This window comes from Aplidium turbinatum, chromosome 7, assembly GCF_918807975.1.
Source record: "Aplidium turbinatum chromosome 7, kaAplTurb1.1, whole genome shotgun sequence".
Lineage (NCBI taxonomy): Eukaryota > Metazoa > Chordata > Ascidiacea > Aplousobranchia > Polyclinidae > Aplidium > Aplidium turbinatum.
The window spans coordinates 15703588-15730315 of record NC_137478.1 but is presented as its reverse complement, the minus strand read 5'-3'; the positions used below and the strand labels follow the sequence as shown (position 1 = coordinate 15730315).

At 38.0% G+C, this 26728-nt stretch overlaps 4 protein-coding genes across 6 annotated transcripts in view; 1 reads left to right on the top strand and 3 right to left on the bottom strand.

The window, feature by feature from the left end:
- LOC145774195 (uncharacterized) overlaps positions 1 to 17516 on the top strand; it is a 73160-nt gene extending 55644 nt beyond the window's left edge. For all 3 annotated transcript variants that reach the window (XM_082585370.1, XM_082585368.1, XM_082585369.1), the window contains 2 exons: positions 6129 to 6198; positions 15386 to 17516. In XM_082585370.1, the coding sequence (XP_082441496.1) occupies positions 6129 to 6198; positions 15386 to 15484 (169 nt within the window). In that variant the 3' untranslated portion in view covers positions 15485 to 17516. The remainder of the gene's footprint in view (positions 1 to 6128; positions 6199 to 15385) is intronic.
- Positions 17517 to 20514: 2998 nt separating this feature from the next.
- On the bottom strand, positions 20515 to 22198 carry LOC145774598 (uncharacterized). The gene is made up of 2 exons (XM_082585871.1): positions 21070 to 22198; positions 20515 to 21039 (listed from the first exon to the last, which is right to left on the bottom strand). Exon 1 carries the CDS (start codon positions 22094 to 22096, stop codon positions 21152 to 21154), a length of 945 nt encoding a protein of 314 aa, XP_082441997.1. The 5' UTR covers positions 22097 to 22198; the 3' UTR covers positions 20515 to 21039; positions 21070 to 21151.
- Positions 22159 to 25021, bottom strand: LOC145773787 (uncharacterized). The gene is made up of 2 exons (XM_082584917.1): positions 22274 to 25021; positions 22159 to 22173 (listed from the first exon to the last, which is right to left on the bottom strand). The coding sequence occupies exons 1-2, from the start codon at positions 25019 to 25021 to the stop codon at positions 22159 to 22161; spliced, it is 2763 nt and encodes a 920-aa protein (XP_082441043.1).
- LOC145774761 (uncharacterized) lies at positions 24802 to 26114 on the bottom strand. Its single transcript, XM_082586066.1, has 2 exons — positions 25826 to 26114; positions 24802 to 25281 (listed from the first exon to the last, which is right to left on the bottom strand). Exons 1-2 carry the CDS (start codon positions 26105 to 26107, stop codon positions 25183 to 25185), a joined length of 381 nt encoding a protein of 126 aa, XP_082442192.1. The 5' UTR covers positions 26108 to 26114; the 3' UTR covers positions 24802 to 25182.
- Positions 26115 to 26728: the final 614 nt, after the last annotated feature.

Here is a 26728-nt window from a genome sequence, read left to right as displayed (position 1 = left end):
GTTTTTCACAGCTGGATGACATTTCTAACGCCAACTCTAACCTTTTACAGTTGTTAAAGAGTCGCTGGGTTTATAAGTTTTCCTTCTCCATCATTTCCTAATCTTGAGCCTTTCAATACTAGTAAGCTTTGCCCAATGTGCACCAGCAGATGTGTTCAGATGGCATTTCCTCCATCAGGGCAGTAAGCCTGTCTTGAGCATTCATACTCTTGAAGTCGGTGGCACTTCATGGGACTTCGGTTATACCACCGATTGTTCGGACAATTTCCGTGTTTCCATGTAGGAAATAATCTACTTCTGTTAAAGTTGTAGTGTTAAAATATCATACGGTATTTTTTTTGTAACTAACGGGCACTTTATTTGAGTCTGTGAATATTAATGCTGTTGTGAAAAAGTCTGCAACTTGGAAAGGTTGAGAACTGCTGGGGTAGTGTGTCCACCTCTAGATCAGTAGGCAAAAGCATGGGTTTGATGCCCTGTCTGGTCAAACCAAAGACTTTTTTAAAGTGGATCAATTCTTGTCTCTGCGTGGCACTCAGTGAAAGGAATAATGATAATGTACTTGACTGCACTGACACTGTCTGATTTGGTACTACGACAGTTTATCGAACAACTATTGATTGAACGACAGTTAATCGAAACGACAGTTTATCGAACGACAATTAATCGAACGACAGTTAATCGAAACAACTGTTTATCGAAACGACTGTTCACTAGGGTGCCACAGGCGCCCTCATGTGGCCGAAATCACCTGAACTTTTTTTCTTGTGTGACATTTCACATATTAAGGCACTTTGCAAAGTTTGATTGAGATTGGACATAAATTGGATGTGCAGATTGAAAACAAAAGTCTAAACTGAAATACAGTAAAATTAGGGGATTTCCCTAGATTTAACATCAGTTTTTTGCTATTTCTCATCGTTTTCTCAACATTGAAACAAGGTAAATTCAAGAATTAGGTTAGGAGACCAGTGCCAGTATGTCAAGATCTCAGTTGAGGTCAAGCATGACAGCTCCGCGCCTGTTACATTGATTCACTATCTTGCAACGTTGAATCAACATAGCTGGCTTGACCTCACTTAGGGTCTTGGAATAATGGCTTTAGTATTTCTTCTTCTGTTGAATCAGTGTTGCAGCGCCCAGGAAAGCTAAGTATTAAACCCATGCAAGTTGTGACTTAATCCAGGAGAATATAGCAGACAGCAAAGATAAGGCAGGTAGCCTACTGTAAGAAAGGGTTATGTTACCTTCGCTTCTCGCAAGAAAGGCTAATAATGTTGCAAAACCTATGGTTGTATTGTTTTTTAGGTTATTCTACTAATGATAATTGATACGGTAGTGCTTTTACAAATCGGTCTGGTAAGTATTACAATAATGAACAGCCAGTCTCAGAATGCTGAGAAACAGTATCTTCTTCTTTCTACTATTCCAACGAAAGATGATCAGAAAATCAAGGGAAGTAAACTGCCAACTTATCATCAAGTGATTTTAAGCTTTCTTGCCTTTAAGCAAGAGCTTGAATCTCAAAATCCCACAAAAGGAAAATCTAAATATCAGTAGATGTAGCAAACGAGACAGTGAAGGACATCTTAACGTTTTACTACAAAGCTAATATTCCAACAATTCATCCAAAAAAGGCTAAAAAAATTAAATCTTTTCGAGATGAAATGAGTCTTATCTTCAAAATTCAGATTGAATACTTCCATAGAAGTGATGGAAAGCAATCGGAAAGGATTAAGGAATTTAAAAAGAAACTTCAATTGACTTTTCCTTTCTGGCATCGCGATGTAATGAAGAAGATGTCAATTGAGGAAGATAAAGAATTTTTGTGCATGCAAACTACCAGAGAGGCGTCAATGGCAGGGAGAGACAATGCTTTGCGTAAGATGTTGAAACGAAAACATTCTAGAAAAGAAGCAGAAGTGCAAAGGAAAGAAAAAGAAATAAAACGTCAAGAGGCTGAATCCAGCAGTGAAAGTAACATTTCACTTTCTTCTAGCGATGATACCAGTGATGAAGTGACTGCAGTTAACACTGCCGAGCCTTCTACATCCACAGGAAGTAAAAGGAGTCACCGTCAAGATGTAAAAACCGGTACCACAATACTTGTACCACACAACATTTTACGATCACCTGGTTTAGTGGCCTGTATCCAAATACAAGATCATCTTGGAAAAGGCCTACTTTGGGCAGCATGCAGGCATCATATTGGGAAGATAATTCTGACGCATGTTTGGGAAGAACTCAAAATAGAAAGCAGCAGTGGACCCAACATTTCCATAGTTCAACTCTTTAAAAGCAATTTTCAAACTCTTTCTGATAGCGCATCAGGTTGTTTTGGGCTCAAGTTGTCAACCTCCTAGTGGTGAGCCCTGGTAATTGATTCTTGCAATCAAGCGAATGACAACAAATCGAGACAGCAATTGTAGCTCACAGAGCTCCATGCAACTCAATATCTCATAAGCAAGAAGAAGAAGGTTGTTTTCATACATCAAAATTGCACGAGGAAATTGATCTGCTTGCCAGCAAGCGGGAAGAATTGTCTGAGCTGATAAATCAGATTAAGCTCCATCCAGAATCATCCAAATTTTTAAGAAGCGACTACTTAGAACTTTTGAATTTGTGTCAATTGAACAGTGAGCCACCTACCAGTAAGGATAATGTCTCTCCAAAGACCTGGTGCATTACACAGAGCCAGGTGGATGAGCAAACTTATATATTCACCGAAAATTGTGCTCTTACAAGACGAAATTCATAAATTGCCCCAAAAAAATGCCATCATGAAAGCATCTCAACTCGCAAAGTTAAAGAGGTTTCTACAATTTACAGTTTATTTCTATGTATCATGGTGGTTTACATTCCCCATTAGCTGTGATGCTCCGCTGAATGACCTACAATTATTACAAGCATTGTCTGCATACAGAGAAATTGATTCAACAGTTTCTCAATGCGCACTCAAAGCTTTTAAGAAACATTTGTGGTATTTAACAGAAGAAATGATTCCATTATCACTGTGTAGTGCCAATATTTCTAATGCTGACAAGGATGCAATTTCTCAGAAATTGCAACAACAACAGAACAATAATGGGATTTTCCTGAAAAGATTTGGAATTGGGTTTGGAAAGCCAATTTTTCCAGATGTCACTGAACTTAGTGAAAATGCTTTCCTGCCTGATTTTGTCGGTCCCGATTCGTGGAACTTTTTTCATCTCATGAAGATAAACTCCTCATTTCTTTCTAAGTCATCTGTTGAGTGGCATGAAAAACAATCATATGTTGAGGCGAAAAAGAAAGTTGATGCTTTCAGAGTCGTTAATGATGCCGCTGAGCGAGGCGTCTAGTTGGCCCACGACTTCTTGTCAACTTCAAACCTTGAAGAACGCTACCAAAGCATTCTCCAAGTAGTCGAAAATGTGAGGAAGGTATTACCTAATCAACGTACTCGACAACTACAGTCTGAGGGCACATGGTTTTTAACCATGTAATTGTCAAAGTACTGACTGTATGTAACTCCATAAAGTGTGGTCAGCTTACACAACGTTGCAATCAGCATTATTTGCAGCCTGTCATAGCATAGCCTACCAGTAGCCTATTATGCTGCATTTTACTTTGTAATTAGATACTAGATAGTTGGGTGTTATTAATTGCCATTTTACCTTTCCATTTCACTGTTATTGCAAGCGTTAAAATAAATGTAGGCCTCCATAAATTTTACGCTATTGTGATTTTGTTGTTAAGTAGTGGATGTCTGGACTCTAAGCATTGTGCTTTGTGTTTATCTTTCTGTGTTACGTTTTTACTGACTATGTTTAGTGCGTAAAGATCCAAATTTTTGTTTTTGAGTCCAAGTTCCGTACAAAAATAGCTGAGATTTTGATCGTCAAAGACCAAAAAGTTTTCGATAAACAAAAACGATTAGTTAATGATTCTACTTTTGATTCTTCAAATGCTGTAGTAATTTCATCTCAATAGGCATTTTCTTTACATGGATCCTTTTTTATAATGCATGAAACCTCACATTTTTAGGCATTTTTCATAAATTGTTGAACATATACAATTGACACATGGTCTGTACGATTGTAAATTAGTAAGTAAGTTCACCAGAAAGTGTTCGAAGTTCAAATACTGTGTAACTGAGAAGAAATGTCTGAGTTTTGATGACCTAGAGAGGATTTTACTATTGAAATTGTGAAAATTTACCTTTAAAAACTTTAAACTTAATCTGCACGTCCAAATTTTATCAAAACTTATTGAAATTTCTCACATATGCTTTTTTTACCAAGTGTCACATATAAAAAAAGTTCAGGTGTATCGGACGCAATTTTAATTTTTGAGAGGTGCCTGTGGCACCCTACTGTTCACCGAACGACAATTTATCGAACAACAGTTAATCGAAAACCTAACCCCAGGGTATTCCATTGCATATGTGTTTCGTCGTTCGATAAACTGTCGTTTCGATAAACAGTCGGTCGATGAACTGTCGTTTCGATAAACAGTCGATTTGATGAACTGTCATTTCAATGAATTGTCGTTAGATAAACTGTCGTTCGATAAACTGTCGTTCGATAAATTATCGCGTCACGGTCTGGTTTGTTGAGCGCTGAGGAGCAACACATATCTGTGATGGATACAGTGCAATATAAAAACTAGGGACAGTAGATTACCGGGACAAGCAACTTCGTTGTTCCGTCAACATTAGAAGGGTAAATTGCCAATTTGACATTTTTTTCACGCTTTACTGCTGGCTTGCTTTCAACTAAAAACTTTAAATTACTTCAAAACCAACTTCACTCTTTTTATATAACCCATAAAAAATACATTATTTTGTAAATAAAAAAAAATTACCCTTCTAATGTTGCGGATGAACGAAAAAGCGGATGTAGTTAACAATCCCGGTATCTACTATCCCTAATAAAAACATACATTATTATTAATATTTGACCTATTTGTTATGTGTAATCAAATTACCTGTTCATAAAATTTACCATGCTGTCACCAATCATCTTTTCCATGCAAGACCTTTCACTAGAAATAGCTTAGGCTTTACACCAAAATGCCATGAATTCAATTTAGCATTGTCAGAATCTTGACCGTATAGAATTGCTTGTTATGAAATGTTGCAAAGTTTAAGTCAATTGTTTAAATGTTGTCAATAAACTGCACATTGCAGAATAATCACAATGAGCATAGTCTTGCACAGGCATATCTGTAACTACGGGATTGGAAACTCTATTCAGTACTATACATCAGTAGGGTCATCACATTACTACGGCTACAGAAAGGTTAACAAAATAAAATATCGACTAAAAGATATACGAAATTATATTTTACAATAATAATACAAAATCTACACTCACATTAAAATTCAATTGATGTATAAAAGTACATTTACAATTCTAGAAAAAAAACGATGAATCCAAAAATGACTGAATGCAACGAGTCCAAAAACCACATGCTGTTGTTCTTTAGCATTTTTTTTGCTGCAAATCGAATCAGAAGTCAATGAGGAGTGTTCAGGAATTAGTGAATATGCTGTTGTATCATCAACTTGTTCACAGACCAATCCAGTACGAAACCAATACGTTTACGATGTCATCAGAACTAAAACCAATAGTCATTCTGGAAATTTTTTAAGGAGCAAACAAAATACAACATGACTGCAGTAATGGAATACAAACAAATAAACAAACCGGGCAAGCATAGACCTTACAATTTACAGCAGGTGAATTGATTGTTACGCTTTTAGTTGTTCGTTTAGCCTACTACTTGCTGCCCTTTGAGGTCAATTTATGTGATTGTTTACCACAGCAGCGCACAAAGAAAAATGACCCTACTGGTGTATAAAATGGTTTTCAGTTCCACAAAGTTTCCAATCCCGTAATTATAGATATCCCTGGTCTTGCATTGAATTTTTGTTTAGTTCTTTGAAGCTACCATAATAGCTTATATTATTAAGAGGTGCTCATTTGTATTAAGCTTTTCAATTTTAATTACCCTAGTGCTTGCACAACGTTAATTCTATAGCCTATTCAAGGTAAGCAATTCATAAACATTGCCAAGTACAAATGCAAACTTTCTTCAAGAGTAATAATTTTTAAGTTATTATTGTTTGAACTACACTGTTGCAGTTATTTTGATTTTTCTTCAACTCTGTATGTGAACAAAAGTGGACAAGTATGGCGACATGATGTCAGCAAGGTTAGTGTTATACATTTTATTAGTACTGATACTTAAATTGTTATATTACATTTTACATCTTAAAAGAGTTATAGACATGATTACCATTCTGTGTTTATTTGTAACGTTTGTGCTTATTTTCAATTACAGTTTAGTATTAAAGTTTGTCTTTTATTTTGAAGAATACTTTTCATCAATTTGATCACTTTGAGGTAGAAATTAAATCACAAACTGATAAAACCAGCTTACTAAAAACAACCAAGTTACATGGGTTTTTTAAACGTTTAGCAATGTAAAAACGATGCAAATTATACATTTTTGCTACCAGGGTAGTCTTGGCCTAGCAAAAGCTTTTCAACCAAACGACAAGCGCCCTTAGGTTGCACATTACTTCTCGAATAGTTTTTGTACGACTACACAAATGACTTGGTTTACATTTTACATCTTATTATCAATTATGATAGCCTATTTGGAGAGTTTGCGCAAACCCTTTATTAATTTTTCAGAAACCCCAATTATGATGTAATGTTTCTTCCCTTATACCACAGTCCTCAATCACGGTGGCCTTTCATTACTAAAGCCTACGTACTGTTATGACAAAAGTGATATCGGTATCGGTCAAAATATTGGTATCGGTACATCTCTAGTCTATTATCTTATCAATATGTGATAATTGTGATATACGTACCGGTAGTCAATTCCCATATCAAGTACAGGACAGAATCGTTTAAGCCAGGGCTACTCAACTAATGTTAGCAAAGGTCCATTTTGACAAGTTGAATATTTTTGCTCTCCGGTGAATATTTTACTGTACATGCAACCACGAAAATTAAACAACCAGTACGAGCACCGAAACACTTTTGAGGTAGTAACTAATACCGTATGTAACATGACTTTGATTTTTGTCTTGACACAAACAAAGAAATAAAAAAGGAAAAATGTCTTCTCTCGTGTTGTCGCTATATGTCAGGGCATTTTTTGATTAGCCACTGCCTGGTGTCATCATCGATAGAAACTAGGCCTTCCATACCATGAGGAGGTCTGTATAGCCGGCAATCCTTGATAATGTGGGCTGCAGTCTGCATTTCACCACGTCTGCATCATAGTCTGTCTGTACTATAGCGTCCAACACCAGTGAGCAAACGGTTACGCCTTGATGAGGCAAGTCTAGAGAGGCCATGGCCCAGCTGGTTCTCGGCCGGGGATCTGAATACTTGTCGAAGTGGGATGTGCTGCTTGACCGTTGTTCACGCCACGTGGCACCACTGTTTGCTAGGGCTTCCACCAGAGGCTGCCAGAAGGTCTTGTGCAGCGCATACAAATGGCTTTCTTGATTTTAGCCGTTGCTTTGGTGGATATCTCAGCGTGGTTGTATGTAGCAGATGGCCGGGGTTTAGGGCTTTACGGCTCAGGTTCACCTTGGTTTGCATAATGAAAAATGAAAATCATAACAAAGAATAGCTCGAAGGGATTTTCACAGCTATTTGATCCTTTGTGATGATATCAATTATACTTTCTATGTGTTTTTACTTCGACTTTTTTACAAGCAAGACTTTACACAAAACAACTTCAGTGTGAGCCAACTCAATAATGTCGATAAGCTATTTGCATGTGAGTCGATTGACCAGAGTAGCCTAAGTGGACCAGAAAGCTGTGGCCAAAGCTTGATTACTTTTTATCAATATGTTTGCACAAAGGGCACAGCAATCACTTTTTTCAAATTAGCAAATCACTTTTTTCATTGATTCAACGTCTGCAGACGTCTGAACTAATATACAACAAAATTGGTTTCCTGGGTCTTTGGTTCGGAAAAACATCATTATGGCATATTGTAACGTGGTCTATTGGCCAGCAGTCATTTATGCGCCTTTTTGGGTGTGTATCAATTACAAAAGATGGCTTATGCAGTAACGCCGTCAACCGCATCTTGCATTGAAAATGCTATTTCAAAATTTGAATAGAAAGAAATCTTCTAACGAGTAAGAATTAGCTTGACAAAAAATACATATGTCCAACAATATAGAAAAAAAATGTAGAAAACGATATCTTGCAAGTCTAGTTGACAAAATAAAAAAAGCTATTTCAATCATTTAGACACAAACGTGCATTTTTTAAATATCAATAACCTTCAATTTTGCCGAAGGAAAAAGTCAAAACTTTAGTGCTTTTTTTGTGCGACAATAGCAGTCAGCCTAAAAAAAATTTTTGCAAGATTTGATATCTTGCTAAATGTATTTCTTTTTGGTATCGTTATGCCACGATTCTGAGTTTGTCACGCAGTATATAAGGGCTGCTGGTTGCTATCATTGTTTTGATCGGATTGATCGCACCTGAAATAATTGTTTAAACAATCCTTGAAATGTAGGACAATCAACTTGAAATAGAATTCTCAGACAAAAAATAACAAATATCTCATTCAATTTGTCTTTCAAAGTAGGTCAAACATTTAATCATCCTACAAGGCTAATAATGAAATTTTTTAACCTATTTGAATTAAAAACAAAAACTAGTTTATTTTCAATTAAGTTTGGTTTACAATCCTGTATGACAAGGGTTTCTTACTGTGAATTTTTCTATAATTTGGTCTTTCATGACAATAGGCTGCTAATTAACCTATCAAACGTACAATAGTTTTTGGAGCTTCGGTTTTTCTCAGTTTAGCGGAAATTTTAATTGATTGGGAAACAAGTTATAAGAGTCATCGCTTTCAAGCTGTGATTTCCATACATAAAAAGATATAATCCATTTACCATAACATTTACCCAAATTTGTAAGAAGCAAAGGATTGAAAAAGCAAGCTGTTCAATCTTTTTGGCTAATTTATTTTGAAACAAGCAAATAAAGTGCATTTGTTCCACAAACCGCTTGCTCGGATAAAATGTGTACACAGATACTAGAGTTGAGCGTAACTACATTTCGTTGTTATAGCCTACAATATTAGGAATTTTTTGCTTTGTTTAGCAAGATGAATGTCATACGTGTTTCAGAAATATGTTGGTTAGATATACTTTAATGCAAAAACATTTCGGTGTTCCTTTGCTCTAGTAACCAAGTGGCTTGTGAACCTATGTATGTAATGTATACCTAAAACAATGAAAACTATTAATACTACAAAAAGTGCTCAATGCTAAGCAAAGCAGAGCGAATTAAATCAAATATAGTTATTATTACTATTTGAATCCTTAACAGCCTGTTTCACCTATACAGATCATCAGAAGTTCTGAAAAACATGCAAAAGCAATAAGTCGGTAATTCCTGAAGAGATATTAATTATTTTAACTGTAATTTAATCTGCAAAAAAAAGTTTTAATTCCTGAAAAGATATTAAATATTAAAACAATAATCCAATCTGCAAAAAAACCCTCAGCATTACTAAGGGCTACCTCCATCCGTTACCACAAAGCCTCAATTAGAATGCTCAGATTGAATGCATACCGGTACAGTTTATTCTCGTGGGCTTGAGCTTGACACATTTGCATTTAAAGAGAGAAATAAAAGTAAAAAGATCGCTTCTCGTTTTTTTCCAAAATTCATCCAGGTAATCACGGACCCCCAAATGCTTTCTCACTGACCCCCAAGGGGTCCGCGGACCCCAGGTTGGGAACCACTGTTCTAATGCCACTCTCATCGATGAGTTCACACATTTCAGTGCATTTCTCTTTTTAGTTAGTTTTTTGAAATTAATAAAAGAATCAAACAATAAAAAATATTGAAATTTATAAAAAACAAATAGTTTTGATTAAAAAATGAAAAACTTAGAATTGATTTTGTTTTTGGAAATTCTCACCTGTTCACTGAACAGGTGGAATGTCCGCCCTACTCGCAAGCTATCATCCATTTCCGACGGTTCACCCTTATTCACCCCTTTTGGTTGGTTCACCCAGGGACCTCGGTTCACCCCTGTAAAAATTTTATTCACCCTGGGGTGAACCATTCACCAGTTTAAGAAACACTGGTTTAGAACAATACCAAAACTCCAAAAGTAGCATGGCAACACACTATTACAATATTGACAAAGCCTTAATCAAATTTTTGATGAGGACTTGGGCAACTTGGAAAACGACAGTGGTGAAGATAACGACGATGAAACTGCTGCTCATCATTCCACAGCAATTTTCCAAGATGATGAAGAAACTGCAAATGAAAATAGTGAACCAACTTCAACCAACAAAAAACCTATTTATGACATTGAATCTGCCCGCGTCATAAACAACTACGATCCGCATTCGACGACACATCACGAAGCGTGTGTTGGAGTGCTTGAAAAGGATTCTCGTCCGTAAAATTTAATTTGTCCGCCGAGATAGCTGCTCAGATCGGACACGTTTGTTCGCCGTCAACAAAAACGAGTTTCGAGGCCTGCGCTTCATTGCCATATTGTGGAAAACCAGAAGACGACTCAAGCGGATTTTATATATATGGAACAGAAAACATCACAAAGCATTAGTCTGCACTCACACGTTGTCAAAACAAAAAGCACAGGTTTACAAAATGTGTTGATGTTATCGACTCTTCAACCGCTTGTAGGTACTATCAAAGGTGACATCAAAAAGAAACCAGCAATACACAAACTTTATGATTTCACAAAAGGTGGAACTGATATTGCAGATCAACGAATGGCCAAATACTCCACAAAAACCAAATCGAAACGTTGGACAATCCCAGCACTCTCCTATGTACTTGATACGTGCCGCGTAAAAATGCAAGCAGTTTGCTTTGCTTGAACTGTAGAACACCCACAGCGATCCGAGAAAACTTAATTCGTTTGACTGTGGATGGGATTTAGCCATGCAATTAATATTGCCTCAAGTGCAGCGCAGACCAACGATAGGTTTGCGCATTGTAATTGTGAGTAAAATGCGTCTGCTCTTCTTCTGTTTTAATGAAGCCCAGCTGTGCGAAAATAGGTTGTTTGCAGTGCGATGTCTAGCACATAAGATTATGGCCTGGGATTACAGACACTTGTCTTTGTTTTGATCGCATGGGTCTGTCTCACCTTTGCATCATTTCGCCTTTGAACATTGCAGACAATTATGCGAAGCAAAAAAGAGACATTCTCTTTTTGCTTACTGGTACAATTATACGATTAAATGAATGAAGTATGCAAGCGAGAAGCTAATCCTGATACAGTGATACTATTATTCGACTTATTCTTTTAAGCAGTATACGCATAACCGATATTTTTTCTTAACATTAGATTGGATTTGGTTTGGGATTTCAGGTTTTGATTCAAATAAACGATTGATACGTTTAAGCAGTATACTATTAACCGATTTCGTCTGTGGATGATTTGAATCTAAAGTATTCTACAGTAAAATAACTATAACGAGTCCAGAATATCGAATTCGATTCGATATATTTTTGCCAAAGAAAATGAAGCAAACACAAAATGAAGTCAAGGTTTTGTTTGGGGCACAAACTATGCTCGTTAAAGCGTAAAATAATTATAGTGCCGTGTTTATTGCTTTCCAAACCTTTTCCTATCCACTGACAAGATTTTGTTTTGCTCCCTTTGATACAATAAAGTTATTCAAACATGAAACAAAGCAACAGACATTGGGTTTTAGTTTGACTTATCGTCTGCAAACGTTAAAGTAACAAATTAAAAAAACGGTTTGCTACCAGGGCGTCACGCAAGAAAAAGCTGATTAATTTTGGTGGTAGGGAACCAAACGATTACACTGGACAACAATTTTTTGGAAAAAAATTTGTTGTGGAAAATTTGTTTGGAAAAAAATTGTTCATCGTAATTTTAGAGTGTGTTTGTATGTTTTTTGAGTCGCTGATTTCAAAAATGGCATTAAATTTTTTGTAATATAAATGGTTCTGCCACAATTATAAATTTATGAAATCATGATTTCAAGTTAATATGTATTACAAGTAGCTCTTGCATGGCGTAAAAATTGCGTACCGGTACCACATTTAATAAAACATAATTTTGACTATTTTTCAAATATCAGTGAAAACGTTTTTTTGCAATACTTTCAAACCATTGACACTAGACAAAAAGTAGCACCAAATTTGACCCCAAAAACATATAGAAACACTGAATATAACAGATTAACAAAAATTGTTGTCTTGTGTTATCGTACTAATGGCTGTTGCACTGTTGGATGCACTGATGTTGACCAGACATATCAAATACGGTACTATAGCATTCGTTACATCACGATAATTATTATTTCATAATTACAATTTCCTTATAATTTCATTTTGAACATTCAAATTATTATTGACTTTAATTAAGAAGTTTAATTAACAATATTAGGTTATATTAATTAGCGAAAGATGGTTGTTGGCTAATGTTACCTGTTTCACTGGTGGTTCTCCTGAAAGTTCTGCTTTAACGTTTTCAGAAGCAAACGTAGTTTTTATCTGAAGCCTGTTCAAACGAAATAAAGGAATTTTAAATAAAATTCCGTATTTTTCTTGCAAAGTCAAACAGTTTAACATTATTAATTTTCCTGACGTAGCAGTGAAGTGACAATATGTGAAAAATCACCTCATATTCGTTAGCATCTTAGAAGCACAGAATTACGTCAAGTCAAAGCACCGAAATCGTCGATTTGTGCCACAGTTTGTTTGTCAGACCGTAACTAGGCTACGCACTTGGGTTATGTAGCCTACAAAAGTAAATTTTCATTTGTGTTTTTTTTTCACTAATAAGCGTCGGCAATAAAAATGCCGAGGCCACAGCGGTGGTAAGGTTAGGGTTAGACATTCCTCCCAGTCATTATGCCACAGCCATAGATTTTTTCCTCAGTCAATACCCTGATGGAGCTCTGCGACAGTCAGGTAGGCTATTGTGTGGATGGGTATTATTATACGACTTGGAAATATTGTGTGGATGGATATTATACGACTTGGAACACGTGCAACAAGATCGAAGCAGCGAAAAAAAACCTCCTTCCTTTAGGACAGGGGTGTACAACCTTTTTGCTATTCCCGGCTGTATTCAGATTAATTCTACCTACAGTATAAAGCACGGCCGCCAGTGAGTTTTAAATGATTTTTTTTAATTTGCGTTATCTAAGAGAAGAATTTATTCATTAATATCTACTAAACTCATCATACTTACACCTAATAAAAGGTAAATGGATCCCATACTTGATTCAAGTGTCGGTTATGAGAAGATAGGGTTCTCATTGTACTTAGCCTTCGGCACTAAGGAGAGTAGGGTGGCCAGTTCCTTTCTCTTGACCGCCTTTACTTCAGCAACTACGCCCACTCAATTTCATTTGTAAAAAGGCAGACTCTTTTGCCAATTCTCGTAAACAACAGCTTCTCTTGCCAATTCTCGTAACATTGGATAATCAAGTGCACTTTTCCACGTGTCAAGCAAATTTTTTTTGCACTTTAACTTAGTCACACGCTACTCATTATTTGTTAATTCCACCAGTTCCATCCGAAAATGTAACGGAGCACTTTCGGTTTCAACCAGGTGTGGAAAGGCAACGAGTCGTAATGTTTGTGAAATTCTTTGAAAATCTTGAAAACGATCAGCAAAATCCTGCAACACAGTATCAAAAATACCATAAAAAAGAGTAATTGAAATGTTGTCGACCTGTATTTTGCAGCTATAGATGAGAGCCATAATTTGTGTAAAATAGAAAAAATTACGCTGCTGAAGATAATTTTTAAGGAGAAGTGATGAAGAGCATTGGCACGAATGCACAAAATGGTGCGATTCAAGTCTTTTAAAGTGTCATTTAAGGCAACAGATTTGACACTTAGGGCTTCTTTGTGGATAATACAATCAGGGTTTGAGATCTGCTTATTATGTAATCTTTTGATACAAATTGTGAAAATCTTGCCCCAAAGCCTTGTGCGTTGCATCATTGCAGGATATCTCCTGTTGTACACTTTCTTCAAATTTGCGACACAGATTTTCCTCGACTCGCCTTCCAATTTTGCGTAATTGTGACATATGACGACAAAAATGCTGCTTTGCATTATCTCTTTTAACAGTTTTAACTACTTGGCTGCATATTGGACACATCATAGTATGCGCTGCCGTCTCAATCACGAAATAATCCAATTCCCATTTGGAATTGAATACTCTTTTCTCCTCTGCTAAGGTTCTTTTTCTTTCTAAGGATATAATGCAATGTAAACTACCGTTACAATGAAATTGGGTTGAGGAAAAAGTTTGTCTCAAAACAATTTTAACTGTATAGCCTAGCCTACAAAAAGTTATGATAAAAACGTTTTTTAAGTTCTAAAATTTGAAATATTATATATAATTACAAGCGTATCCAGTGGTACTAGATATCCCTGTATAATATTTAAAATGCATTTCATTTTTTTAATAAAATAATTTTTTATTTCAACAGCAGGGCACGGCCACCAACACATGCTTATTAAATTACGTGTGAACGGCCGCAGGTTGAACACCGTTGCTCTAGGACAGACACAACTAAAGGACTTGCAAAAGCGATTGTCGCTTCGGTCTGACTCCAACTGACATCATAATCCGCGTGTTGCGCAATGCAAATCCGCCATTGCAGGAACGTGGCCAAAAATACAAGCACGTGGAAAAACATAGTTTTGATAATTTTTATTGAGATAAATATAGCCTTAAAAAGTAAGAACGAGGTTGGTATTTAAAGATTGAAACATGCTCTTTCAGATAAAGTGCGGTCAAAGTCATCGTGCAGTTGCACTTTAAGCTTGATAAATTTATTTCAACGAAACGTTAAAATTAAATCACAAACTGATAGAACCAGTCCCTTAAAAGCAAGAAAATTACATGGGTTTTTAAACGTCTAGCGACGTAAGAAGTGCTGCCTGAGTAATCTTATTAAGCCCAAGCCCGCCAAAAGCAACAAGCTGCCTTAGGTTGAACATTACTTGTCGAATAGTTTTTGTATGATTACTAGGGCAAGTTTTTATTGCATTACAATCGTGATAAATTTGAACTTAATTTTAACAAAAGTTGCATTTATGCACAAGTATTTTAAAATTATTAGGGTATGAGATACTCGAAATGTTCTGTTGTTTAACCCAACAACTTAAGACTTTCTTTTCTGTACGGTAGGCCTATCCATCATGCATAGGCCCTACATGTTGATGTTCTTGAGATTTGAAACCTACATTACAGCATTTAGCTGTCAGCTCTTGCAAAGCTATCAAATTTAAACGACAGTGCTAGAGTATCCTACTGTATGCGAGTGTGTACTTTTCATTGTTGCAGTTATTATCTTTTCAGATGCAAAGTTTGTCAGATCGTTTGACAGTCCATGGTACAATACAAGAAATTGGACAAAAAGCAAGCAGCCTTGCCACAACGATGGCACGACAGCTTTGAGTTTCCTCAATTCATCAATGACAAACTAAAATTTATTGTAATTCTAAGAATATTTAAATATTTGCAACATCCTTTACATTGGTATGAAGTTTCAGTCTGTTTTCTCCTAAGTATTTATGGAGTTTATTATTAGATAAATTACTGCATTCGTTCGTAATTTTTTGTGTTTGTGCGAAATGCTTGCTATTCAAAAAGTAGCAAAATGATTTTGGATTGATATGGAATTATAATTTTTCTAAGGTTTGAAGATGTCGCTCAAAAACTGCACTTGCATAAGATAGTTTTTTTCAGTTTCTATTTTCAATAAGATCACTTGATGTTAACACATTAAACGCGCACCTATTTCTAGAAGTTAATTTTTTTTATTTTCTGATATGTCAGTAGCACCCTTCCAGTTTCGATAATTAGTAAAAAATATTGGAAGTTTTTTGTTTGTTTATACAAAATCTGAGGCGTTGCAGAAACGCAACGTCAGCGGTTAAGCGATAAAAATTCTTTTAATTGTTTGACTAATCGAGTGTTAAGACTCCTTTTCCTTTGCGTCTTCTGCGTGTCTGTTTTGACTGTTTTCTTTTTTTCCTTTGAACATATAAAAATGTAAGACCATGTTTTAGTCAACTGCGAAAACTTAGTTTTCTATTCACAATCGCAAACAACGAAATCATGTGGCATAAAAACATACGAGTAATAAATAAGTAAGTAAATAAAAGTACATAAAAAATGCACGCAATAAAGCACAATGTCCTTGAACACATCTCCTTTGGATTATTGCCTGTTTTTGTGGTACAATTCATTGCAATGCTGATGAAAAGGAACGTCACACATCCCACAAAGAAAACGCGTTTGGCTGTGACACTGTCTGCAACGACGTGTTTTATTGCAGGGAATAGTTTTTAGAAAGTGGTGCAATGTAGAATTACTTGATCGGCTATATTCAAGAGCAAAAACACTTGGGCGGCCAGTGGCAGAGATTGCAAAGCGTTTGGAGTTCAAAAGTTTCACAGTCACTTGTCATCGAAACTCTAGTCCCAGCAATTGCCTTTCCAAATCTTCCAGCTTGTCAGCTTCTTTACTTATAGAAGATAAGAATGAAGCCTTTTTCCTACTCCATTTTACTTCCGATAAGCTGCGTTTTTTCTTCGGAACTGGGGGTCCTTGGGCCATCATCACTTTGTACTGGGTTGCAATGAATTTCAATCTCTCCTGCAGCGTCTGGTAGCACTGCTTCACTTTCTGTCAAATCGTTTTTGTCCATACCCTTTTCGTTGCTATCTACAGCAGGATCTGGTGGTGCTATGACCATGTCAATTTCATCTTCTTTACAATATTCCATATCTTTGAAAGCGGCTGATACCTCCTCTACAGAAAGAAACTTCTGGCGAGACATTATTTAGTGTAACGTAATGCGTTCGGGGGAAAAAAGCAGTAGCTCGACCTGCTCCTTGTAACAATCAATCAATTACCGTATGAGACAGAAAACAAAATCCAGCTCTTTTTTGGTCAAGCCATCAGTAAGACAACTAAGTATCGTTTAGAGTTGAACAACTGGTTACTGGCTAGTAATTTTCAGAAATCATTTGCAAATCAAGTCAATTGTCACTTTATTGTTTTGTAAATGCTTTGTTAGCAAACAAACAGAAGTATTCGCCTGTAATTAGCATCTCTTTACGAAACAACGGTGCGTGTCTACTACACTGCATAATTATGCATAATAAAGTATCGGTTTTACGCTGACGTTGCAGAAATGGTACAGCAGAGTTTGCACTTAAATATCTCCGGCTTTGCACACATTTAGAAGATGTGCTTACACTGGTATGTTCTAGCATCACTACACTATACTTTAATCCAATTTTTGAAATTATTTTAATATTGAATTAATGCATATTGAAATACGACTAACAAAATGCGTGAAAAGTGTCGTAAAAGGGCGATGATTAAAAAAAAATATTTTTTTAAAATAAGGTTTTAAACACTTTATTTATAGTTCAAATGACAAGAATATTCAGTTTTTTAGATAGAAAGTTGCTTTTGAAATGCGTTTATAGAGGCTCAAAGTAAGCGTTGCAGCAACGCAGCGTCAGCGGGTAATGGTTTAAGTAAAGAAGAAAATATTGAGAGTTTATCCACATTCATGCCACAAATTTAAATTATAGTTGTCCTAGTTCTCTTTTTTGTGGTTTACTTTCCTAATGATAAGATTCGTTTTTTTATTACAGAACCTGGTTTTTTACCATATTCTTTTTTATATCTTATACATTTAAGTTACTTAAGTTAGCGTATCTTTGTAAAGATTTGTGTGATTGCAAGGATTGTCAGCCCATCATCTCAGTGGTTGAGCCCCCGACTCAAGTTCACACGAAACTGGTTTGGCTTTTCCGAGTGTGTGCTTGAGCAACGCATTACAAGACTGCTCTTCATTCAGTGGCACCTAGTGGATAGAATAATTCCCCGGCAACAACACTTCAACAATCGGAAAACTTTGGATTGTTTAGATATAAATTTAGTGGTCAGACTGACCTGATAATTGCACATGCCTAAAGTCGTTTTCACTTCCGCAGTCATTCATAAAGCATTTAATTTCGCTTTCTGCTTATGCTCCTTTGTCTGTGTAATGCTATAACTGAGATAATGCCAGCGGTGTACAAGAACCCGAGCTGGATCTTACTACTTTTCATCGAATCTGGGTTTAAAATTTTGTAGGGCCTACATGAAGATGCAAATTTTTCATGAGCTTCTGGCAACATTTCCAAAGCCAGAGAAAGTTTTGAACTATTGTACATGTGGTAACACTGAAATTTTTGTCAGGTCAAAGTTGATGTTGTAAGATCATAATTTTTTCAAAGTCTAGTCATTAATTTTGGTTGTTGCATACAGGATTGCTAGACTAGGGGATTCTCGACTAAAACTAAAGTCACATGATCTGCCAAGAACGGTCGTCTGCTGTGAAGCGCGTTTTTGACTGGTTATGAAGAAACGAAGGCACAGCGTAAAAACAAACAGTACTAGGCCTAACTGTAATATACTAATCTGGTGATCTAGTATGATATTTATTATGACAAGAGAAATACAACAAAGTAACTTCAGCGGGTTTAACATGATGTATTACATTCACAAATATAGCATAATTAAAAGTGAACTCTAACGTTTTCGACATGAATGTGTGTCCTCATCAGGAATTACATATCTGCAATATACAAAAAATGAAAGTTGTAAGGTAAATTTGACTTTGCACGATAACTGTATACTAATGACACTCCAGAATGAAAAGCACAAACTGAACGAGTGACACAGGAATGATTACAAGTAAATTATACGGTGGAAAACATATCACATGAGGTGTAAACTACAGGCATTTGACAAACAATTAGAACACACACACGAGGAACGATGAGCCACAAGCAAATAACTGCCGGTTGAGAGACGGATTATTACATTTGATTCCTGATGAGGACACACGTACGTGTCGAAAACGTTAGAGTTTACTTTTAATTATGTTATATTTTTGTATGTAATACATCATGTTAAACCCGCTGAAGTTAGCTACTTTGTTTTATTTCTCTATGGTTCAACAAAGCAAACTCTCTACCAAAGCTTTATTATTATGACAAGTTTAACAAACACAGTTGTGAGCTCATACCTATCATACGGAATGCCAATGCAGTTACAGTTCAGCGCTTACAACACAAAAGCAGTGTTTCCTACTTATAATGTAACAACACAATATCACAACCAACTTTTAAGAAAGAGTTGCCCTTGAAATACAACAAAATACACAGCACACATAGTTACATAATTCTGCTGGAAAATCCATCAATCTATGCAGGGCACAAAATACACAATTATGACTTTTCATAATCCTTGAATTTATCAGGGATTTTACGAGATTTGCTAGATCTTCTCAACTGAGTATCAGGCATTTGTTTTTGGTCCTATGGAGCCACTACTCAGTTTCATCTGTGTCTTGTAAGTTATTAGTCTCAGAAATGGGTTTGGTTTGAACAGGCAGTGCTACATCAACAAACAATTTGGATAGATGCATTCTATTGCGCCTGATACTCAAGTTTGATTAGATACCTGCCAGCATCATAATAGCACTCCAAGATTATTATGTATCTGTCCCAACGTTTGATGATATTATTTTGTTTGCATACAGGATCACCAATTTTTAGTGGTTTTACACTTTTGTTGTAATAGTCCTCTCGTCTCTCTTTTCTTTTGGCAGCCTCATGATCGACACGAGCTATTCATCAAACCAACTTCTTTGTAACACACTTTTGTGGCATAGAATCAATTCTTACACGGAGTGATTATACAGTATAGCATGATTGCCGGAGATCAACCCGTGGATTTATGTGGAGTATTTTTCCATTGCAGAATGCCTCTCACCCACTCATCATTCATTCGCAATAATTGTTCTTTTTTCCTTCCAGCATTTACGAAGTAAGCCCTTAGCCCATTCGACAACATAGTTCCCTTGTGGGTACCCTGTAATGACGGAGACCACCTCACACCCCACGCGAAAGAAAATCTAACTCAGCTGAGCCAAATGGTGGTCCTCCATCGCTCCAAAAGTAGTCACACACAGCTGTGTTGATAAACCATTTACGGAAATTAATAACACAATTAGCATCTGGATGCTTAACTGGCCCTTCAACATCAAATATCCTGAATACCAGTCAACAATGACTAAGAAACCAATCAGCAGAGATAAATTCAAAAGGCTAAGTTGGTGATGGAAGGTGCCTCAGCGGTTTCTTTGTATGATTGGGATGATTATTCTCACACTGCTTGCAACTACGGCGATTTCAATATTACAATGTTTGGCGTGTTACGGCATCAATATTACAATATTAGTCCAATATACAACAAGTCGTGCTCGAACTTTTGAGCCTTCAATACTTAAATGACATGCAATTCAGAAAGCACAAACTTACACAACTTTTAGATGTAGCATCCCGCTCGGTGGATGGCTGGTTTTTATCGCTAACCTACCAGTCTAGCCTGACTCTCACCACAAGTAAAAACTACAGTCAACATGAAAATTGTAATTTGACCAGAAAGTAATTAACAAGTGATAAACAGCATAATTTTAACAGTAACTAACCAATAGGAAGCAATTTAAACTAAAGTTTTCTTACCGTCCACCTTGCGACCGAACACCACATGAAAAGAAAGCACAAGAGAATCAGCAACTTCGTTGTGCTACATTGTCACACAGGTTCAAGTAAGAATAAATTGTAAACAAAAAGGGGCAAACATGAAATGATAGGAATCGTCCTCAACATTCTCCCCACAAAAACGTAAGTTGCTAACGAACGTTTTTTAACTAAGGACGATGCCACACAAGAGATAAATTGACACTGGCACACGAGCAACTGAAACAGTACCGTAGGCGACAGGCAAGCGAAGACAACACAAATAGCAGACCGTGCATGAGCACGAAAGTCGAAATCAAATGCGATCACGACATCGAGTACGAATACAGACTATCCAACGACTAACTTTGAAATTACATAAAACTTGATGTAGCTAAACGTATCAATGAAAGGCTTAAACTCAAGTACGCCTCTACATTATGCTTAAACGTCGTTGTTGCTTCTAAACAACAAAAAAAACAATTCAAAATACACCAGTAAACTAAACAAACATGCACACGAAATGAGAAACTTACTGTTCGTCAGCGAAACCCTCTAACAAACAAAGTTTACGAATATCTCTTACGAGGGTTGAGTGAGCCATTCGAACTCTCACTCTTCGAACCAAATTGTTACTGTCAGGCATTACGGCCTCGACCACACCCTTCGGCCAACAACCACGCTTGACCGATTCGTTCACAACTAAAACAAGATCACCAGGGCGCAAATTACGAGACGTGCCAAACCATTTCTGGCGTGGCTGCAGCAGCGGTAAATAGTCCTGTAACCATCGATCCCAAAATACATCTGCTAAGTATTGTGTCTTTTTCCACGATCTGCGGTACGCATCAGCCTTCATGAACACACCTGGGGCAACTCCTTCGCATAACGATCCAGTAAGGATCATACTGGGGGTCAAGGCTGCTAAATCACCTGGGGTCGCGGCAAGCTTGGTAATTGGTCTGTTGTTTAAAATTCTTTCAACCTCTGTTGCCAAGGTCAGTAAGTCGAATTCTTCTAGTGTAGCTTCTCCGACAACCGAACGAAAGATTTTCCTGACAATACGGAAAAAGGCTTCAGTAAAACCGTTTTGATGTGAGGCCAGAGGAGGCCCGAAATGCCAGTGGATGCCTTCTTGCAACATGGCATCTTGAAAATTCTTGCTTTTCCAAAGCTTGATACATTGGTTCAATTCGCGATTAGCTGCAACGAAATTGCCACCATTATCACTGTAAACATCACGAACCTTGGTTGTTCTTCTGTTGCAAAATCTTCGAAAGGCTTGTATGAACGCAGTCATGTCCAATGATTGAACTATTTCGAGGTGAACAGCTCTGCTGGCTAAACAGTTAAAAAGGCAAACATATCGATTCACATAGCTTCTTCCGATTTTCACATGCAATGGACCCATTAAATCGGTCCCACAAGCGCTGAAGGGGGGGCTCGGCGTCACTCTGTGAGCAGGCAGATGACCCATTTGTTGCTGACCTGCTTTCGCCGCCCAAAACTTGCAATTTAGACACGAACGTAGCACTCTCTTCACGGTGGATCTTCCTTTCAGAATCCAATAGGTTTTGTTTAGCGAAGACAACACATGAGGGGTTCCCATGTGTCCTTCTCGTTGATGACATGTCAAAATTAGGAGAGCGGTAACTGGGTGATCACTTGGGAGCAAAATGGGATGTTTTTCTTCATCTGTCAGCGAAGATCTTTGTAAACGGCCGCCAACGCGAAGCACCCCATCGACAAGATACGGATTGAGCGACTGAACAGTTCTCAAATTGGCACATTTCTTTATTTGAGCTTCTTCTACTGGGACAAACGGGGCATCAAAACTTGGGTGATTGTAAAGCGTCTGCATCACGTCGGAAAAGGCTTCAACTTGAACAGCTTTGATGATCACGGACGTAGCTTTTGTTAATTCTTCCATGCTCAACAGACCACACTTGGGAGCATCACGAGCTGATTTAGCTTTCCACATCAGAAACTTCTTAAAACGTAATAACCAGGCACACGTGCGTCGAAGACGACTGAAGTCTGAATAGTACCGCAGCAATCGATGGATCGAGTCACTTGATGGATCAGACAGTTGAGTGGAACAAACCTTCACTTCAGCATCACATTGTTCGATATTGTTCACAAAATCTGGCTGTCCTGGCCATTCGTTTTCGCGCGCGCGTAGAAATTCGGGACCACAAAACCACATGTCTGCATTGGACACCTTAGAGGGCGCCATACCGCGCGAAGCTATATCAGCGGGATTTTGGTCGGTGGGCACGTAACGCCATTGCTGCACTGACGTAAGAGTATGTAATAATTCCAGTCTGTTAGCTACAAACGTTTGAAAGCGACTGGTAGAATTATGCAAATACCTTAAAACTACGGTGGCGTCAGTCCAAAACACAACACTACTCAAAGAATACTCTAATTCACTACAAATCATTTTACCAAGTTTAGCACCAAGAACAGCAGCAGTAAGCTCCAATCGGGGAACACTAACGGGTTTTAAGGGAGCTATCCTGGACTTCCCCATCACAAAAACACAATCAATGAAATTATCCACATATACTATACGTAAATAAGCACATGCACCATACCCAGTGGTGGAAGCATCAGTGAAAATGTGCAACTCAATGTAGTCAACCACACGATCTTGGAGCTTGAAGCTCCTTGCAAGAGACACTGCCTCTAAACTAGGGAGTGCCTGCACCCATTCTTCCCAACTATCTTTCCCACCCCCCACGACCGGTAAAGGTTCATCCCACGCCAATTTCAAGCGGCAGGCCTCTTGCAACAATTTCCTAGCAGGCAACATGAATGGTTGGAGAAACCCTAGAGGATCGTATGTCTGCGAAATCATTGATAGGAGCCCTCGTCGAGTACACGGTTTTTCTTTTATATTTACCTTCACCTTTAAACTATCGCTTTCAGCATCCCAGTAGACGCCCAAAGCCTTCTGGGTTGGAAGTTCACGTTGCTCCAAATCGAAAACGCCTGAAGCATGGTCCTTGGATGGAATTGAGCTTAAAACCTGCTTGTTATTGGAAAGGAATTTTGTTAATTTAAAACCACCACTACTCAAAAGCTCTTGCAGTTCTTTCACTAGTCTCACTGCCTCTTGCACAGTTGTACAAGATTTACACATATCGTCTACATAAAAATGGTTAAAAACAGTCTTAACTGTGTCTTGACCAGAGTTTGTGAGGTTCTCCTCAGCTGTCCTTCGTAGGGCGAATGCAGCAACTGATGGCGATGAAGTCGCTCCGAACAGATGCACCCTCATCCGGTATTCAGCTGGAGGTTGAGTCAGATCATGGCCTGGGAACCAAAGAAGCCTCAAGGCATCACGGTCCTTTTCATCTACCAAAACCTGGAAGAACATGCCTTTAACATCTGCCACAACAGCAATGGGTTCCTGCCTGAAACGCATCAAAACACCTACAAGACTATTAGTTAAATCTGGGCCTTGAAGAAGCCCATCATTAAGAGAAGAACCATTCCACTTCGCACTGCAATCAAAAACCACACGAAACTTTGTTAACAATGATGTGCAGTGGTGTGGGACATACGAGATTTTTCCTTCTGGAGGCGAATCAGTCAATGGAACAAGTTCACAATACTCATTTTCTATCATTTCGTTCATTTTTTCACAATATTTTTGACACACTTCTGGATCAGCCTCTAACTTTCTTTTTAAACCAGCTAAACGTTTCTCTGCCAACTTTCTGTTATTTTTGAGATCTACCCTGTCCTTTCTCCATGGTAACGCTACCTGGTAGTGATCTCCCACTTTCTTCACAGACTCTTCCATAATCTTGACCGCACGTTTGTCTTCTCGTGAAAGACAAGCATTCTGGGGAAGGTCAAGGTCCTTGAAATCTTGGTCCATTATCTGCAAGACTTGCTGGCAAGACTCATCTGGCAGGCTTAACTCACTGATAAAACTAACACATACTTGGTTAGAATAACAACCGGGCGTCACTTTGTCAACTCCCCACAAAGCCCAACCTAGGGCAGTATGAAAGCCGAATGGCTGGTCAGTATCACCATAACGCAGTTCAGTGACACGAAATGCGTTTTGCACATCTTGACCAAGCAACAATTCAACTTCATTTACCTCCATCTTAGGTAATGACAAATCTTCTAAGTGTGGAAACATTTCCGCAACATCATTGGTGGGGATACTAGACCTTACATTCACGATGGAATCCTGCACCAACACTCTGTTCGCTTGAAACACCTCTGACTCGTCAACTCCTCTTATATGCAGGTTATTCATCTGCCACGAAGCTTCTGACACAGCATTAGCCGTGCATATTTTCACCTTGGCCTTGGACAAAGGAGCGCAAAGCTTCTCAGCAAGTGCACGGGTGCACAAAGTTGCTTCCGACCCCTCATCCATATAGGCCCAAGTATGCACAGCCTTTGCTGGATCATGCAGCCACACTCTTACAGGAACCACCTTATGCAATTTCCTGCCCAGTCCATCAACAGAACTTGGACAAGAGTTACACGCCACTAACACATTGTCATTAGTTTCAGGGCTACTGTCACCAACACTCCTCACCTCTCTTTGATGTCTCTGAAAGTGCAGTAAGCTATGGTGTCGCTTGCCACACTCTTGACATCTCTGTTTGGAATAACAATCACCCACACGATGACCTGGTAACAAACAGTTGAAACACAACTTGAGACTTTTGACAATATCATTCCTTTCATTTACCGACTTCTGTTTAAAAACAGCACAGCTTAACAGTTTATGTCCACCATCACATATGTAGCATTTTCCTTCTGCCCTCGGTAAACCTGAGTGGACTTCTTTCACAGCACTTACTGTTACACGTTTATTAAAATGACTACTGGAATGCTGGTCTCTGGAAGTTTTTGCTCTTCCAGCTGGTTTGAGGTCCAGCTGATACAGCTTCTTTCCAAGAGCACACTCAGCGTCCGCAGCAGCACTATCTACCAACTCTCTTAACTGACGAAAACTACCTTGTCCCTTTCTGTACAAGGGAACAAAATCCCTTTGAAGTTGTTCAGGCAAGCGACTGAACAATTTATGGATTACCTCATGACTGTCTAAACTATCTAAACAACCAAGACTGAGATAACTCTGTTCGCACTCAAACATTTTGTCTCTTAGACTATTCAGTGCTGACGAATCATATGCCTTGATGACAGGTCCGTTAAGCATCTCATTACGCACCTGTGCCATCAAAAGGTCATGACTGCCAAACCTTTGGTCTAAGCGATTCCACGCTGTCTGGTAAGCCATACTTCTATTCACATGACCACCAAGGCCACGAATTGCCCTACCTGCCTCTCCAACACACAGAGATTGCAGGTATGACATGCGTACATCATCATCCTGGTAAACATTCTCTACAAATTTTGTAAATTTACGTTTAAACTCTAAGTAGTCCATCACATTACCACTAAACTTATCTAATGTCACTGGAGGAGCAACACCAAGATGTGGAGGCCGCATGTATGGGGCAGCGACACCTGGAAATATGGGGATTTGCTCACTCTCAACTCTCACTGGGGATTGCACTGGTGGAATACTGTATGAAGTACTAGCACTAGGATCTGGCAAATGCACTGTTGCCCTAGGCTCCTCATGATTATTTACGACCGGTTGAGGACTAGTGACAACTTGAACATGGGACTGATTCTCATCTCTCATGTCATTTGAAATTCTAGAATCACTTAACTCCTTCACTTGACTTAAAGTCACATTCAAGCTATTCCAGTATCTCTGGGCTCTAGATTTGGCCGAATCAGAAAAACTAGTACCAGCATTGATTTTCTCATACAAGAACTTGGCATCTGTCATTGCCAACTCACATCTTTCGATTAGCTCATTGACCAACTCATCGGCATCTGGTTGACCAATGGCAGTCCACATCTCATGTTTGAACTCACATAATTTTCTCTCGACGCTTAGAAATCCTTTCATCAGCAAGGACAATTCCTTGGATGAAGACACTTGTTTATTCACCACAGTTGTCACTTCAGAACCACTTGGCTCACTGACACTTGAATGACTGGCCACAGAACTCACACCGAGTACGGCCCCATTGTCACTTTCTACAGCTACACTGTTACT